The sequence below is a fragment of the Oryx dammah genome, unplaced genomic scaffold (genome assembly GCF_014754425.2).
Source record: "Oryx dammah isolate SB20612 unplaced genomic scaffold, SCBI_Odam_1.1 HiC_scaffold_28, whole genome shotgun sequence".
NCBI lineage: Eukaryota > Metazoa > Chordata > Mammalia > Artiodactyla > Bovidae > Oryx > Oryx dammah.
Window position 1 is genome coordinate 89895896 of NW_024070212.1, and position 18699 is coordinate 89914594.

The window sequence follows — 18699 nt, forward strand, 5'->3', positions numbered from 1 at the left end:
GCTACACTCAGGTGGTGGGAGGACCTCATCCTACAGTACACTCAGGTAATGGGAGCAGCTCATCCTATGGTACACTCAGGTAGTGGGAGGACCCCGTCCTATGGTATACTCAGGTAGTGAGAGGACCCCATCCTACACTACACTCAGGTAGTGGGAGGACCCAGGCTTTGCACCCCTGCTCTGCCATTTGTTAGCAGTGTGGTCTAGGGCAACTTGCTTAACCTTCCTAACGCCTCCATTTGTCATCTCCAGAGTAAACACTCTGATACATGACTTAGAGGGCTCCTGGAATTGACCAAGATAATGTATTTTCATGATAAATAATAACGACAAACACTTTTTTCATACAGTTTATGCTCATATGTATGAGCTTATTTGTTGTTCACAAAATCCTGTGTGGTAGATACCGTTGTCATACCAGAGGGGAAACTGAAGTCAGAGAGGTTTAATAACTTCCCCAAGATCACCCAATTGGCAGATGTTGGAGCTAGGGTTCAAAAGCAAACAGTGTGGCTCCAGAGCTTGTGGCGTTAACCTCATACAATTAGCACCAGTTGATAGAAAGGAGACAGACATTGAAAATAAGAGACTTGCATCGGGGAAGGCAATGGCACCCCACCCCAGTACTCTTGCCTGGAAAATCCAATGGACTGAGGAGCCTGGTGGGCTGCAGTCCATGGGGTTGCTAAGAGTCGGACACAACTGAGCAACTTCACTTTCACTTTTCACTTTCATGCATTGGAAAAGGAAATGGTAACCCACTCCAGTGTTTTTGCCTGGAGAATCCCAGGGGTCGCACAGAGTCGGACACGACTGAAGCGACTTAGCAGCAGCAGCAGCCCAGTATCATAGAGCTAATAAGGATTCAAGCCCAGACAGCCCGCCTCCCGAATTACACCCTTCACTCTTCTGCACTTCCCTCTTCCACCCGGCTTAATTTTGTCCTCTCCTCCCACCTCAATCCCCACCTCCACCTACCCAGGGACAAGACTCTTTGGGACCTCCAGGTGGAGGCATCTAGCAGGCAGTCAGCTCTCTAGGCCTGATGCTCAGCAGAGAGATCTGAGCTGCAGGCATGGATCTGGGAAGCATCCAGGTATATCGTTATACCTGGGCTGGCCTTTGGGAGCATGTGGGACATGGAAAGAAGGAAAGAGTTAGGACTTAACCCTGGCAACTCCACCATTTACAGTGTTGTCAAGAGGAAGTAGAGCCAGCAAAGGAGACAGAAGGTATAGCCAGGAAGGAAACCAAGAGAGAGCTTATTACTCATCACACTCTGGTCACTTGCCTCACATGGACCCCTTCTGTTTGTATACAGCTCATTCTGGCCTGTGGCCTGGCTGGCCGGTCCTTAAAGGTCATTGTTCCTTTAGGAGCCACAGGACAGGTCAGAGCCCAAGAAACCCTCCATCCATAAGTCAGGGATGCCCAGAACTGCCTGCTTCTGGTCTGGTCCCTCTCCACTGTCTCTGTCACTCTCAGGACACCCACATCCCTCCTCATTCAGACCCCTTATGGTGCTCCACAGCACCTCCCCAGCAACACGCCAACCTATAGCCCCTGCAGTTCTTCTCTGCTGCCCACCCCCCATGCTTGCCCCTCTCACTAGTTCCTGGCTTGCCCTACATTAAACTACCTCTAAGCTTTTCCCCCTGGAGGAGGCATGGCAACCCACTGTCATATTCTTGCCTGGAGAATCCCCATGGACAGAGGAGCCTGGCGGGCTACAGTCCATGGGGTGGCAAAGAGTTGGATACGCCTGAGTGACTAAGCACAGCACAGCACAAGCTTTTGCCTAGGTTCTTCCCTTTACTTCCTGTCCCCATTTTCACGTGTTAGTGGCTGGCTCATCTTTTAATACCCAGCTCAGGGAGGCCTTCTGAGGTTCCCCAGATGAGAGTGCCCGTGACTTACTTTGTCATAGCAAATGTCACAGTGCCCTTTGCATCTAAGCCATGCTATATGCTCTGTTAGTTCCTTGTTCTGTAAGCATTTATTGAATGTTTCTGCCCAATTTTTGATACATTAGGATGAGCCTTTTTAATCTTTGCATACCTTGGAGGAGAAAATTTTGTACATAGTAGGGTTCAAGAAAGGGGTGCTTGAGTGCTCCAGGGAAGCTCTGAGGAGTAGTGGTAGGTAACCTGGCTCTGAGGCAGACAGAGCTACAGTTGATTCTAGCTGGGTGACCTCAGGCAGGTGGCATCCCTTCTCTAAGCCCTGGTTTCCTCATTTTGGTTATTGTTTGCAATAAATGAGGTACTGCCTGTAATATACGTGGTGCATCATAGGTACTTAATACAACATGTCTGCATGATTATCCTTCTGGCCCCCTTGTTGATAATACTGATGAGGGCACCTTTGAGGATCCTTTATAATTCCAATGCTCCTGGCATGTCATAGTATTTGCTAAATGTACCATTCAATATCACAGTAATCCAAGTCTATGCCCCAACCAGTAACGCTGAAGAAGCTGAAGTTGAATGGTTCTATGAAGACCTACAAGACCTTTTAGAACTAACACCCAAAAAAGATGTCCTTTTCATTATAGGGGACTGGAATGCAAAAGTAGGAAGTCAAGAAATACCTGGAGTAACAGACAAATTTGGCCTTGGAATGCGGAATGAAGCAGGGCAAAGACTAATAGAGTTTTGCCAAGAGAACGCACTGGTCATAGCAAACACCCTCTTCCAACAACAAAGAGAAGACTCTACACATGGACATCACCAGATGGTCAACACCGAAATCAGATTGATTGTATTCTTTGCAGCCAAAGATGGAGAACCTCTATACAGGCAGCAAAAACAAGACTGGGAGCTGACTATGGCTTAGATCATGAACTCCTTATTGCCAAATTCAGACTTAAATTGAAGAAAGTAGGGAAAACCACTAGACCATTCAGGTATGACTTAAATCAAATCCCTTATGATTATATAGTGGAAGTGAGAAATAGATTTAAGGGCCTAGATCTGATAGATAGAGTGCCTGATGAACTATGGACATTGTACAGGAGACAGGGATCAAGACCATCCCCATGGAAAAGAAATGCAAAAAAGCAAAATGGCTGCCTGGGGAAGCCTTACAAATAGCTGTGAAAAGAAGAGAAGCAAAAAGCAAAGGAGAAAAGGAAAGATATAAGCATCTGAATGTAGAATTCCAAAGAATAACAAGAAGAGATAAGAAAGCCTTCCTCAGCGATCAATGCAAAGAAATAGAGGAAAACAACAGAATGGGGAAGACTAGACATCTCTTCCAGAAAATTAGAGATACCAAGGGAATATTTCATGCAAAGATGGGCTCGATAAAGGACAGAAATGGTATGGACCTAACAGAAGCAGAAGATATTAAGAAGAGGTGGCAAGAATACACAGAAGAACTGTACAAAAAAGATCTTCATGACCAAGATAATCACAATGGTGTGATCACTCACCCAGAGCCAGACATCCTGGAATGTGAAGTGGGCCTTAGAAAGCATCACTATAGGTGATGGAATTCCAGTTGAGCTATTTCAAATTCTTAAAGATGATGCTGTGAAAATGCTGCACTCAATATGCCAACAAATTTGGAAAACTCAGCAGTGGCCACAGGACTGGGAAAGGTCCGTTTTCATTCCAATCCCAAAGAAAGGCAATGCCAAAGAATACTTAAACTACCGCACAATTGCATTCATCTCACACACTAGTAAAGTAATGCTCAAAATTCTCCAAGGCAGGCTTCAGAAATACGTGAACCGTGAACTTCCAGATGTTCAAGCTGGTTGTAGAAAAGGCAGAGGAACCAGAGATCAAATTGCCAACATCCACTGGATCATGGAAAAAGCAAGAGAGTTCCAGAAAAACATCTATTTCTGCTTTATTGACTATGCCAAAGCCTTTGACTGTATGGATCACAATAAACTGTGGGAAATTCTGAAAAAGATGGGAATACCAGACCACCTGACCTGCCTCTTAAGAAACCTATATGCAGGTCAGAAAGCAACAGTTAGAACTGGACATGGAACAACAGACTGGTTCCAAATAGGAAAAGGAGTACATCAAGGCTGTATATTGTCCCCCGGCTTATTTAACTTATATGCAGAGTACATCATGAGAAACGCTGGGCTGGAAGAAGCACAAGCTGAAATCAAGATTGCCGGGAGAAATATCAATCACCTCAGATATGAAGATGACACCACCCTTATGGCAGAAAGTGAAGAGGAACTAAAAACCCTCTTGATGAAAGTAAAGAGGAGAGTGAAAAAGTTGGCTTAAGGCTCAACATTCAGAAAACGAAGATCATGGCATCTGGTCCCATCACTTCATGGGAAATAGGTGGGGAAACAGTGTCAAATTTTATTTTGGGGGGCTCCAAAATCACTGCAGATGGTGATTGCAGCCATGAAATTAAAAGACGCTTACTCCTTGGAAGAAAAGTTATGACCAACCTAGATAGCATATTCAAAAGCAGAGACATTACTTTGCCAACAAAGGTCCGTCTAGTCAAAGCTATGGTTTTCCCTGTAGTCATGTATGGATGTGAGAGTTGGACTGTGAAGAAAGCTGAGCACCGAAGAATTGATGCTTTTGAACTGTGGTGTTGGAGAAGACTCTTGAGAGTCCCTTGGACTGCAAGGAGATCCAACCAGTCTATTCTAAAGGAGATCAGTCCTGGGTGTTCATTGGAAGGACTCATGCTAAAGCTGAGACTCCAGTACTTTGGCCACCTCATGCGAAGAGTTGACTCATTGGAAGAGACTCTGATGCTGGGAGGGATTGGGGGCAGGAGGAGAAGGGGACGACAGAGGATGAGATGGTTGGATGGCATCACCGACTCGATGGACATGAGTTTGGGTGAACTCGGTGATGGACAGGGAGGCCTGGCGTGCTGCAATTCATGGGGTCGCAAAGAGTCAGACACGACTGAGCAACTGAACTGAACTGAAACAGTTGTTAAACATAGCTGTTTTTATCTTGATCATGCTATGGTCAGGGAGAGGTCAGGAAAAACCTCAGTGATGTCCTAAAACAGCTCACATCATCAGTGTGCTTTTTGAAGCACCTTTTCATCTGTAATCCCAATGGAACCACATAGCAGGGGCATGGGTGATTGTCCCCATTTTATAGAAGGAGCAACTGGAGGTTTAAGTGACCTGCCCAGGGTCTCACAGCCAGCATGCAGTCGTGGGGGAGCCCAGTACTCTTGTCTTCTGCTCCACCTTGCCTGCCCCTCAGTGAGGACCACTGGGATGACTGGGACCCTAGCTTCACTTTCACCAGCCTGGCACAGGTTAGGTACTCTAAGGATTTGTTGAATGACTGGCTGACTGCCTGACCAAGTGCATCTCTTTCCCAGAGGGACAGTAGATGACTTAGAAATTCAGAGAGCCTATACGCCCATCAGCCCCGCCAATGCAGAAGGATACTTTGAAGTTTTAATCAAGGTAAGTCAACTCACACGGTTGCTCTAAGAGCCAAGGATTGGACCTCCATTTGCCAACTTGGTCAGGGTTGGGCACTTCCCTTTGACGTGGGAAAAGCCAGGATTCACATGGGAGGAGGCTGGCTGGAGGGAAGAGCAGGGACAATGGGGGTGGCCTTTTCTCATCCCCTTTCCTAGGGAAAAGGGGCTGCTGCCTCACCAACAGAGGGCATGTTCCCGATAGAGTTTATGGACAAAAGGCTTGGACTGAGAAGAGTAAGGCTCTTCCTCCTCACCTTCTTACTACTACCGGAGCGTGAGCACTGAGCCAGGGAAAGGGGAACCAAGTCATGGGCTCCTTCTGTATGCTGGGCACAGGCATCCAGGGGAGTCAGACCCAGTGCCCACCCTCAGATGGGGCCAGATTGGGACACTGCAAGGTGGTAGGTGCAGCAGGCCCCAGCCCAGCTCAGGGCACCTGGGGCCGCAGGGAAAGTGGGCTGGGCTTCCTCGAGGAAGCTGTGCGTGTGAGTTCTGTGTTAAACTCAGGAGTGGGGAGGAAGCTCTGAGTGCTGAGCAGTGCGTATATACAGCAGCCAAGGGGGCATGATTTGGGGCATGATTTGTTCCAGTCATTTGTCTTGGAACAGAGTGGGTGCGCAGGCAAAAGATGGGACATGGAACCAAGCTAACTGAAATTAGTTTATTATGGAAGGAGTTGGCAGGGGCCAGGGCATTTGAGTTGGGCCTTGAAGAAGGAGTACAGATTAGAGGTGGCTTTCCAGGGCTGGATAACCAAAGGCGGGGAGAGGTGAAATAGAGCAGGGTCTGGTGGGAACTATACTTAGTCTGAGTGGTGGAGGGAGATGTGCTTGTGGGGGCAGCCAAGGTGGGCTGGGCAGTTGGTAGAGATGAGATGAACAGAGTGGGCTGGGTGCAAAATGCCCTAGAGACCCAAGGAGTAGGCAATAAATGTATAAGAAGTCATGAAGTTCAAATTACGTGCAAAAATAATTAGGTTGAACTACATGAAATTGCTGACATGCTAACATTTTTGACTTATGGAACCAGCAGTTTCACATGAGTCGGCCTAATACAAAGCTCTAGATCTTTTCCCAAACAGAATCCTAAAGATAGGTGTTCACATCCTTTGTCTCCCTTGTAGGACAGAAATTATCCCCCTTTCATTGACAGGTAAACTGAGACCCCAGAAGAGCCTGAGGCTCCGCAGGTAGTAAGCCCTGGCCTCCTGATTCCAAGTCCCCAGCACAATCTATGGCTCCCGCCTTCCCCGCCTGCCTTCAGAGCTCAAGTATTTATTCCCTCAAACATAAGCTTGGATGGGATCCCTTCACGCAACTGTTTGTCTGGGAGATTCCACAAATCCTCTCCAAATGGCCCACTTCCCCAAGCTGCTTGTCTGGGTGTGTTTCTATTGAAAGGATAAGCCTAGAGACAGTACTTCGGGGCAGCTGGATCACTCCCAGCTGCAAGGCTGATTTTCTCCTTCGTTTACCAGAAAGCCTCTCTTCAGAGAGATGCTTAATTATCCCTAAGCCGCTGGCTGGGAAGAACTGGAAATGTCTTGGCAAATTGGGACGGCAGGCGGGTTTTCTAAGGTTTACGCTCCCTTAAAGACAGGAAAGGGGAACTCCCATTTCTCAGGCACCTTCTGGGCTCCAGGTACTGCGTCTAGCTCTTTAATTACCTCATTTCAACCTTGTAACCACCCTGCAGAGTAGATCATATTCTCCCCACTTTGCAGATGAAGAAACTAAAGCTCAGAGAGATGATATTGTCCCAAGGCCTCTTGGGTAATATGATCCCAAATAGAAGAACAAGTCCAGTGTCAGTTCTGTTTAACAAATGTGTTTTGAGGGTTTACCCTGTGCCAGGCTCTGTGTGAGTGCCAGAAGCACAGAAAAATCCTTCCTTTCTCCTTGAGTTCTCTCTGTGCCATAGGGCTTCTAAGGCCACCCCTGGGACTGTGCCTCCCCAGGACTGGGGCCACAAAACAAGGGATAGGCTGAAATGTATCTTTCAGCAAGTTAAAAGAACTGTAGCCTCCTCCCCAGACCTCTTCTAGGTCAGCCAAGGACGTTCTTTGCTTTATGCGTTTGCTGCCCAAGGAAGGCAGCGATGGTACCAGAAGTGGCTGCGAATGCTTAAAAGCAAGTCTGGTGACCAAAGCCCAGTCTCTCCTTCAGGCCTGGTTATAATTTCTCCAAACACTCTTCCAGTCCTCTCTCCCAGTGCTCGCCCCTGACCCCTACTCTATTGTGTCCACTTGCTGTTCCTAGAGCATGACCTGGGCTGTCCTACCCCTGAGCATACCACACCTGATGCCCAGAATTCCCTGTGCCCGTCTGCTCCCATCTCCAGTGAGTCTGATCCTACCCAGTCTTCAAGGTCTGGCCCCACTGCTTCCCTCTCCAGGAAGCTCTGCTCAGTCCCACTCCATGGGAAGTGACTGCACCTCCTCAGGCATTAGACTGTCTCTGCCTTGTGTATGTCTGAGGCTTAGGTCCCTCTTAGACTGCGAGCTCCTTAAACTTAGGAGGGCCTGATCTGGTTACTGATTTGTTCATTCAAATGTTTAAGTCTTTTCTATGATTCAGGCACTGGCTGCTTTCACGGAGCTTAAGGTCCAGCTGTCTCCCCCGCAGCCCCAGCATAGTGCCTAGCACAGAGTGGGTGGGCGCCCAGCAAGTGCATACTACCCTTCTCCCATGGAGGAATCCCCCCCACAACCTTCATTTTTTTCATCCAGCCAGGAGACAGTGTAGGGATATGCAGAGATTACAAGTGAGTGGCCCACAGACTGCCTCTAGCCTACAAATATATTTGGGTTTGGCCTGTATAGTGTGTTAAATTTTTGAATTAATTGCTAACATTTCAAAAATGGGAAAATTTTCTTAAAAATATGGATTTCCTGCCCCTCTTCAAAAGTCAGATCTGGCATCACTGGCCCTGTGGACTGTGGACTGGAATTTGCAAAGTGTCTTCTTCCTTTAAAAAGAGTATTTGCTCACCAATTTACCTTAGTCCCCACCATTCACTCTTGTCTGCCTGATGCTGAGACTGTTAGGTGCCATTAATTGTCTCTTACCTGATTCTTCAGTCAGTTATGTTACCTGTGTGGCCCCTGGTTATTTGGTTTGAGACCTCTGTAGTTAAGGCTGATAGTCATACAGATTCTCATCCTGGTCTTACCATTTACCTTCTATGTAAGGTTCTGGGCCTCATCTGAAAACAAGGGCTGACAGTACTAACTTCGTGGATGAATAGAAGGATTAAATGAGACAACACGTGTAAAGTACTGAGCTTGAGGCTGACGTGGTTTGTATTGGCAGTGCGTGCCTGTCCCAGTGAGGTCTCCCTTTTGTTTGCTTCCAGTGCTACCAGACTGGGCTGATGTCCCGGTATGTCAAGTCCTGGAAAGCAGGAGACACAGCTTTCTGGAGAGGACCCTTCGGAGGCTTCTTCTATAAACCAAACCAGGTCAGTGCCCACGCTGTGTCCTCAGGAGACCCCTGCCGGCTTAGCCTCCAGGACTGCGGTTCTCATGTTTCAGGCCATAGAATCTCATTGTGCCATTCTTCTTGAGCCCAGACCTAATGCCAAGAGTATACTTGGGGTTGGACATGGGAGGAGATGGGATAGGTACTAAGAAACAAAACTGCCCATGTCCCAGAACCACCCATGCCTGAACATGGCTTGGAAAAATTCAGACTAAGTTCAGCATGTAGGGCCCTTATGCCAGCTGACTCTCAGATCTCTTTCCAGTTTCACGGGTCATTTACAAGATTACGGAAACCACTCCCTAAGTATACCTTGTGACTTGCTGCTTGGAAGTCCCCTGCCTCCCAGGCCAAGGGGTCTTCCCCTCATCTTCATGGCATGTTCAAGTCCTCCCCTGACATTCCTAGGAAAAAACAGTAGTTTCTCATCAATTGGTGCATATAAGAAAACAACTTGACAGTATGTTCTGGGGACTTGGGACTTCCTTGTTTCTTAGTTTGCAAAGAATCTGCCTGCAATACAAGAGACCACCTGCAATGCAGGAGACCTGGGTTCTGTCCTTGGATTGGGAAGATCCCTTGGAGAAGGAAATGGCAAACCACTCCAGTATTCCTGCCTGGGAAGTCCCATGGACAAAGGAGCCTGGTGGGCCACAGTCCATGGGGTTGCAAAGAGGTAGACTCGACTGAACAACTAAACCACCACTGGGAGTCTTAGGAATCTTCACATCTTTGACCCAGTGCTTCCACTTCTGAAGTCTGTCCTATGGAAAGAATCCAAATGCTACCTCTTGCACAGGTTCATTGCAGCTTATTTATAATAGCAAGAAATTGGAGACAGCTGAACATCCAACAGCAGAGCAATTAGGTACACTGGTTACAGATACTTGATAGACCCTACTGTCCTGGATTTTAAAATTATGTTTATAAATGATGCTGATGCTTATGCTGTAAGTGACCAATACTAAGTAAAATACTGAATACACAACAAGCTAGGAAACTTAAGTTAGATTATACAGAAAAAGTATTTTTTTTAAAAAAAGCAATAAAATGTTAGCAGCTCTGGGTGGTGGAATTATGGGTGATTTTTATTTTCTTCATTATATTTTCCAAATTACCCACAATGAGTACCTATTACCTTTACAATGAGGAAAACAAAGCAAAAGAAATGGAAAAGAATGAATCATTCTTCCTATTCTATTTTTAATTGAAGTATAATTGATTTACAATGTTGTGATAGCTTCAGATATACAGCAGAGTGATTCAGTTATATACACACACATATATATACATTCTTTTTCAGATTCTTTTCCCTTATAGGTTATTACAAAATATTAAGTATTGTTTCCTGTGCTATACAGTACGTCGCTGTTGGTTATCTAGTTTATATGTGGCAGTGTGTATGTTAATTCCAAACTCCTAATTCATCCCTTGTCTCTTTTCCTCCTTGGTAACCATAAGTTTGTTTTCTTTTTTGGCCATGCCACATGGCCTGTGGATCCCAGTCCCTGCACCAGGGTCAAACTTGCACCCCTGCATTTGAAGTGCAGACTCTTAACCACTGGACCCCCAGGGAAGTCCTCACAAGTTTGTTTGCTCTGTCTGTGTGTCCATTCTTTTTGCATAATTTAAAAATAGCTTTTATTGGTATTCTCCTTATTACAAATGTAGTATCTGTTCATTAACCCCCCAAAATCTGCAGATATAAAGAAGCTAAAAGAAGAAATAAAAAATACCTGCAGGCCATCTTCCCAGACCTAACAGTCTTACAACCTTGGCATCCACAGACCCCTTGGGAAAGCCCCACCCTTGCTATCTGGGAGGGCACAGGGCCTGGCTGTGAAGGAAAGGACATGGCATCTCGCGCACCAACGTTTGGCTGCTGAGACTGTGGCTGAGACTCCGCTCTGCTCCTGTGTGGGTGCCAGGGTGCAGGCCAGTCTTGCCACTCTGCAGCCAGCTTCGTGGCAGGTGGCTCACGTCAGCCCTGAGACTGGCACGTTAGCATCTGTCTTGCATTTGTTCCATAGACATTCATAGGGGTTCACCCAGGGCCAGGGCAGTGCTGGATCCTGGCAGCCGGAGATGGGTCAGATGAGCCCTGTCCTCCAGATGCTCCCAGTCTGATGGGGAGACGGGCACACAGATTGATGGCAACAACACAGGGTGAGCCGGGTGTGCCAAAGGCTGTGGGAACACCCGCCTGTGGCTCAGGGGAGGCTCCCCAGAGGAGAGCCTGAGCAGTGATGGGAGAAAAGAGGTGATACACGGCAGACCCCGTGACTGGAGGCTGGGGGAATCGGAGCACAGGACAGGATGATGGGCCGGCAGTAGGGCTCAGTGAAGGGCAGGAATGTAGCTGCATTAAGTCCCAGGCTCCGTACCAGGCACTTGTCATCTCTTTAATCCTCATGGCAATTCTGAGATAGGTGCTCTTCTGCAGAGGTCTATTTTTTTTTTTTAAACCAGTGAAGAAACCAAGGCTCTGAGAAGTGAAAGAACTTGCCCAGATCATAGGGCTGAGGGTTTACCCCGAGATCTGCATGGTCCAAGAAGTGTTCCATGCAGTACTGTGGTGTGCAGCGGAAACTCGGACTGCACTCAGAAACCTACAAAGCGTAGTGGTGAACACTTCACTGTGCGGGTCACGCACTAACCTGCACAGCACTGATCTTAAAGAGACCTTCAGCCAGGAAACAGGTTTGGCGAGGAGGAGTTGATGGAACAGGGGCTCCTTGGGAGCTCACTTTATTGCCTGGCTCTCTGGGCCAGCACTGTGCCAGGCACTGAGGTATAGTATCTCATTTAGTCTAGAGAAGAGCAGGCTCAGGGTCCAAGCCAGGGTCCTCAGATCTCTGCAAGGTGGCCCTGGGGCAGAGGAAGCAGCCCAGAGGGCAGGGCCAGGATGGGGGTGGTGGGCAAAGCTTTGGCTGGAGCAGGTTTCAGGTCATTGAGATGAGAAGCCCTCCCTGGCAAGGGGAGTCAGCTTGTAATACAGCAGACTTCTTGGGAAGTAGTGGGCTTGTTGTTCAGTCGCCAAGTCGTGTCTGACTTTTTGCGACCTCACGGACTGCAGTCAGGCTTCCCTGAGCCTCACCATCTCCCAGAGTTTGCCGAAATTCATGTCCATTGAGTCAGTGATGCCATCCAACCATCTCATCCTTTGTCACCCTCTTCTCCTTCTGCCTTTAATCTTTCCCAGCATCAGGGTCTTTTCCAATGAGTCAGCTCTTTGCATCAGGTGGCCGAAGGATTGGCGCTTCAGCATCAGTCCTTCCAATGAGTATTCAGAGTTGATTTCCTTTAAGATTGGCTGGTTTGATCTACTGGACTGCCTGTCAGCAGAAGTGTGTAAGCAGAGTCCGGTGGGGATGCTTTAGAAGACAGCCAGACATGTGCAGGATGGCTGCACCACTGCTTTTCCTTGCAGCCTCCGGATTCCATGATTTCTGTTGCATAGGCCTCACAAGCTATAGCTCACAGGCATGGAGGGTTCCCCGGAGCGGGTAGAGAGGGAACTCAGATGGGCAGGACAACCCAGAAGGACAGTACCGTCCAGTTTAAGCACACCCAGGAAAAGGCCCCATAGTTGGTAGGTGGGGTAAGACCTCTTCCCAACCCAGCCCCGTCATGCACTGTCTTGCTCCCCAGTATGGGGAGCTCCTCATGCTGGCTGCTGGCACCGGGCTGGCCCCCATGGTGCCCATCCTCCAGAGCATCACAGACAACGCAGAGGACGAGACCTTCATCACCCTGGTCGGCTGCTTCAAGACCTTTGAGGGCATCTACCTGAAACCCTTCCTCCAGGAGCAGGCCCGTTTCTGGAATGTCCGCACCTTCTTTGTCCTCAGCCAGGTGAGCCCAGGGGATGACTTCCGTCCCTGATGGAGACTCTGCTGCCCCCTTGCACCCCTCCCGAGGGCCTGCTGTGGGCTCTCTCACCCGGGCCGTAATAATCATTCTCGCCACTGGTGGTGCCCACAGCGTGTGCCTGTGTTGTCACGCTGGTCATGCAGATGAGGAAGCTGACGCTCAGAGGTGAAGGCACCAGATTGCGTCACGCTGCCAGACAGGGTGAGGCCAGGATCTGAGCCCCAGGCTGACTGCTTCCAGGGCACCAGCTCTCACCCAGCATGCTTTGCAGCCTGCCATCCAGCCTCTGGGCAAGGGGCCTGGTGATGGAAGCAGTGGGCCAGGCACAGACATCCTCTGGCTGTCATAGCTGATTGAGGCAGGGACATATTTCTCAGTTACCAGTCTCTCAGTGCTCCACCGAGTGCCAGGCACGGAGGAGGCACTCACCCTGTCAACAGCTGGTGGAGTAAACTGGATCCAAGTTCATGGCATTTGTTAGGGTTTTTTCCACATCCCTTTTCCGTGCAAGCCCCAGCCACTCTAGCTAGAAATGGCTTTGCTTCCTGAGCCCTCTTCCCTTTGGTTCCCTGTCCCGCCGCCGTTCATTCAAGGCACCCCTCCGGGCCCTCCCCTCAGGGCCACAGCACGGGGGTGGGGGCTGTCTTGCCCCTTACCTCAAGCTAGGCCTTCAGCTGTCTTTGTGCGTGTGCCTTCCCCTAGGCTGTAGCTTCGTTTTTCTTTCCCACACACCCTGGGTTGGGGTCCCCTGCTGGTGTCTCCCCTCCATTCTCTTGCTCAGGGTCAGCCTCGTTGCCCTGTACTTTGGAGCACCCTTCTCATCAGTTAACTCTGGAGGCAGCTTTAGAGTGTCCCTAAAGACTTCTGTGATCCTCGACATTGTGGTTGGGAGGCTGTCAGGAAAGCAGAGATCCTGAGGTCCCCAGGAGCCAGAGTCCACAGGCCTGTCTATCAGGAGGAATGCTCAGTGGCCTGATCACCCAGGATGTCATGCTTGGTGAGCGTGAGCAGCGACAGCAATGCCCAAGGTCAGAGATGGAGCAGAGGGCTAGTGGACAGCCAAGGGGAGAGGGGTGAGGGAAGGGCCAGTCCTGCTTAAAAAGGAAGATGATGAAGATGCCCTCTTCCTGGCCTCCAGGGGCTCACCTATATATGTGGAGGCAGCCAGAGACGGCTGACAAGGGCTTCCCTTCATCGAGCTCTTTCTCTGTGCCTGGCACTGTTCCAAGCACTGTTTGTGTATTAACTCATATAGTCCCCACCAAAATCTTTGGAGGCTTGTACTGCCATCATGGCCTTTTAATGAATGTGGAAACTGAGGCACAGAGAGGTTAAGAACCTTGCCCAAGGTAACACAGCAAGTTGGTGGAGAGGCCATGGTTTTCTTGCTTGCTGGTATAAAACAGCACAGGGATCAGTGCTGTGGTGTGTGTTCAGGGTGCTGGCAGCAAGCAGAGAGGGCTTCACAGAGCAGATGGCATTTGAGCCTGGGCTTGAGGGCAGAGTTAAAGTTCACCAGCAATACGGGACCTTCTACCTTGGGCCAGGGTTTTGATGATGCCGGTGCCCTGGGCTTGGGCAGGCGAGTGGGCTGGCTATCAATAGCAAGGGCAGGTGGGGGAGGACGGAGTGAGAGGTGCCTCCTGTCTGTCCGTGCTCCCTCCAGTCCAGCTGCTGCCTGGGCCATAGTGACAGCATCGTCAAGGGTCTTCCTGTTCAGGCCACTTCTTGCCTATTTGTCCTTCATCCTGTCGCTGGAAGGGCAGCTCTGACCACATCGCCGCCCCGCTTCCTGCCCTTCCCTGGCTCCCCACGGCTCTCAGGACTATGTGCCAGCCCTCTGCAGCCTCGCACCCTGGCCCTCCTCCATCCACTGCATGCTGCGTTTGGCGTCACTGGTCTGCCCGTGGTTGCGACGCTCCATGCTTTTCTGCCTTTGTGCGTGCTGTTCCCCCACAGAGAGCACTTTTTCCTGCTTCTTAAGCTAACGCCCACTCATCCCTCACATCTCTCTGCAGAGGTGTAATTCCATCCTGGGAACTTCCCTGAGCCTCCAGGCTGGTGTAGATGTTTCTGCTGTCACGGCCCAGGCTCTCCTTCACCCACCCCACTGCATTCTCGTTGTTGAGGGTCCCCTCCCCACTTGAGCAGCAACCAGACCCCATGCATCCCTTGGAGTACAGTCAGGGTGAGCCGCACTGAATGAACTGGTCAGGGAGGAAGCAGGGATTGGGCAGTGGGAAGGAGGGGCAAGGCCAGTGGGCCCTGCTGGTTCCTGCCCTCGAGGGGGCCCGTTGGACAGGTCAGAGCACAAAGGGCACACAAGAAGATGCTGATCATCAGAGAGGGTCCGCTATGAGCAGCAGAGCACTGTCCTCAGAGGCCCGCGGGATCTGATGGGCTCTGAGTGCGCCTGGGATTCTAGGCCTGCTCTCATGGAGCCTCTTTCAGGGTTTCTCAATCACCTCGCACTCATCACTCATCACGGTAGCTCAGAGAGGTCATGGTCACTCACCAGAAATTGGTGGCACAGCTTGCATTCCAGCCCCAACACCCCCTCTCCATCCTGTCTCGCAGCTTGGCTCTAGGAGTGAGAAGTTCACCTCAATAGCATCTGCAGAGGTGACAGCCCTATTCTGCTGGGGTTTTATTTGTTTTGGATGCTGGTTACATGGCTTCTTCTCTTTTGTCAAAATTCTCCAAACTGTCAATACATATACAATATATGACATATGTATACATATGTTATACTTCAAGAAAATGTTTACTTAAAAGAAATTTTTCCAAGTCAGCTGGTAGTGGAGATTTTCTTTTATAACCTTGGGGATGAAAGCCACAAGCTAAGGCTAGAGGAGCAGAACGAGAAAGAGCCTGGGGCCTCATACACCCCCGGAATGCTACCTCTAGCCTTCCCATGTGAGAGAAATAAACCCCTCTCTTGGTTAAGGCAGCCTGGGATCGCTGATGCACAGCCAGATGAGGCCAGGAGCCCTGTCTGCCTGGAGCAGCTGTCCTGTCCCCATTGCCTAGCACAGAGCCAGGCACAGTCCACTCAGTCAGTGAGTTCAGTTGCTCAGTCGTGTCCGACTCTTTGTGACCCCGTGGACTACAGCATCCCAGGCTTCCCTGTCCATCACCAACTCCCCAGAGCTTGTGCAAACTCATGTCCGTCGAGTCCACTCAGTAGGCATTGGTTAACTCAACAAGTGAATCGAAAACTTAAATGCACAAAAGTTATGCTCTGAGAGTGATGGTGATAAATAACCTTGGAAAGATACTGGGAGACCCATAGTCACGGTGAGAAAACATTCCCCCCAGAGTGTCAGGGACAGCAGCCCCTGGGAGGCAGTGGACATGATGGGACCCACAGTCTGATCCCACTGCTGCCCCACATCATGTGTCCCAGGGACATCCCTCCTCCTCCCTGTGCCTCACCTGTGCTTACTGGTCCACAGGCTTCTGTGAGGGTGACCTGAGTCCATGTGGAAGGAAGTACCTGGCCTGTGGTGGGGCTGGGTGAAGCATGCATCCCCTCTGGCTCAGGTTCCTTGTTTGGCAGAGAGGAGCTGACTGTGTGAACTCTGAGGATGCCCAGGACTCACCCCCACTGTCTCTCATCCTCCCAGGAGAACTCCCTGGAGCAGCTCCCCTGGAGTTACCGGGACAGGACCCGCTTTGGCCGCCTAGACCGGGACCTGCTTGAAGAACTGGTCGGCTCCTGTCGGAGAAAGCCATTCGCTCTGGTCTGTGGATCAGCCGAGTTTACCAAGGACGTGGCTGGGTACTTGCTGCACGCAGGCCTGGCCGAGGACTCCTACTTCCTCTTCTAGGCCTGGCCTCGTTTCTAAAGCTCAGGCCTGGGGCCCGGCACTGGGAAGCAGGAAGGAGCATGGACTGGAATCCGAAGACATGAATGGGAGACTGCTGTTCGTGCTCCAGGTGACCTGGGACGAATATCTTTGCCTCTGCAGACCTCCATTTCTCATCCATCCCACGAGGTCACTGACGCTCCGACAGGCATCCTGCTGGGAGGAGAGAGGATGGGATTGTAGGAGTCCTGAACAGGAGTGGGGAGTCAGGGAGGACTTCCTGGAAGGAGCCAGGTCCTGGCTGAGTAGGAATTGGCAGGAGGAGGACTGGGAGGGGCTTTCCTGATTCCTCAGCCAAAGCCTGCTTTCCCTGGAGTCTGTGTATCTCTTGTGGCCTCAAGGCCAGCTCAGAGGAGGTGCTCACTGACTGTTTAGGGAATGACCGCAGGGGAGGCTGGAGGAAGAACTTGCTGTCTGGGCCTCTAGTGCTGTGAGCCTGACACAATGAAGGTCAAGGCTTCTTTGACCTGACCACATTTCAGAGCAAGGTGGGGCCCTAGACTACCTTTCTTTTGGCCCCAGGCCTTTCCTGCTGCAAAGGGCTTCCCTCTCAGTCTCCCTTTCCTGGCTTTGAGAGCTCAGCCCAGAGTCCTTTCCCTGGCAAAAGAGGTACGGAAGGAAGCTAATGCCCCTCCCTCCCGCAGGCAGCCAGCTCAGCCCGCACCGGCAGCTCAGCACCCTGGTGACGGTTGCTATGGAGATCTAAAGATAGAGCAGGAGTCGGGAGACCTGGGTCCCTCTCCCTGCTCTGCCCATTGAGCTGCTGCTGTTCCCTCCCCTCCACACGCCACCCGCTCCATCCTGAACGGGGCATGCCCTCCCCAGGGAACCCAGTGCTCCTGGGCAGCACACTGCAGTTAATGAATTCTGCTTTTTTTGCAGCCTGTGCTCCTGTCTGCTGCACCAGCTCCAGCTGGCTACAGGCAGTCCCAGAATTGGAATATTAAGCCATGGAATCTCAGAATCAAAGGACCATAAAATCAAAGAGTTAGAATTTTGCAGTCATAAAATCACAGTCTTCGTCACATGCGTGTGTGCATGCTAAGTCACTTAAGTCTTGTCTGACTCTTTGCCCGCCAGGCTCCTCTATCCCTGGAATTCTCTGGGCAAAAATAGTAGAATGGGTTGCCATACCCTCCTCCAGGGGATCTTCCCAGCCCAGGGCTCGAACCCACCCATGCCACCTACATTGGCAGGCAAATTCTTTACCACTAGCCCCACCTGGGAAGCCCAGTCCTCATCATATCAGAGGTTAAAGCTCAGGACTCCAGAAAGTATCTCTTCTATCAGACTCATTATATCAATGGGGAAATCAGGGCCCAGAGAGGCCGTGTGATCGCCCAATATAAAACAGTTCACTGCGGGGCCAGCATCAGAAGCCAGATTTATAATGTCAGCCCTGTCCACAGATTCTGTACCAGTGATTTTTTTTAGACTGGACTCTAGGATAGCATAGTTCCTGGCATGGCTGCTGTGAAGGAATGGAAGCTGGGTGGGATCCCCAGGACCCCCTCCAACCAGAGCAGTTCTGTTTTTATCCCATTTATATCTTGGGGCTTGGAGTCATTTTCATTTGTGAAATAGGGTTTTCCTGCACTGCCCAAAAAGTTGCAACAAAACTCCGTGCTGTGGCATGTTCAATAAATAAAGACAGGCAATTGTGGGGTGGTGCCAAAGGTTTCAAACCAAGTTTCACAGACAGCATTCCATGGTCATATAGATGTGGAGAACACAGCCTGTGGCCTTTGCCAGCAATTATGTGCATGTAAGCATGTGAGCATAATAAAGTTTCTGAAAAGTCTAGTGGTAGAGAAAGATTTTTCGTTTTAACCAGGGTTTCCCAGGCTTTTTAAACTGGAGAACATTTTGAGACCAGCCTTCCATGGACTGAGCTTCAGGGAATCCTGGTCTGTTGCAAAGCCTCTTTTCAGCCTAGGGTAAGGAGAAGGCCCTTCTCTGAGCAGCTGAGTCCCAGACAGGAACTGTGACCTCACTCTGCCTCTCCTGTGACTCAAGCGAGGCACTTTTCCTTTCTC

The 18699-nt window shown here is 50.0% G+C and overlaps 1 protein-coding gene across 2 annotated transcripts in view; it reads left to right on the forward strand.

Annotated features, from left to right (window-relative positions):
* LOC120856104 (NADH-cytochrome b5 reductase-like) overlaps positions 1–18464 on the forward strand; it is a 25496-nt gene extending 7032 nt beyond the window's left edge. For both annotated transcript variants that reach the window (XM_040231076.1, XM_040231077.1), the window contains 4 exons: positions 5335–5422; positions 8797–8901; positions 12573–12776; positions 16421–18464. In XM_040231076.1, coding sequence (XP_040087010.1) covers positions 5335–5422; positions 8797–8901; positions 12573–12776; positions 16421–16624 — 601 coding nt within the window. In that variant the 3' untranslated portion in view covers positions 16625–18464. The remainder of the gene's footprint in view (positions 1–5334; positions 5423–8796; positions 8902–12572; positions 12777–16420) is intronic.
* The last annotated feature ends 235 nt before the right edge of the window (positions 18465–18699 follow it).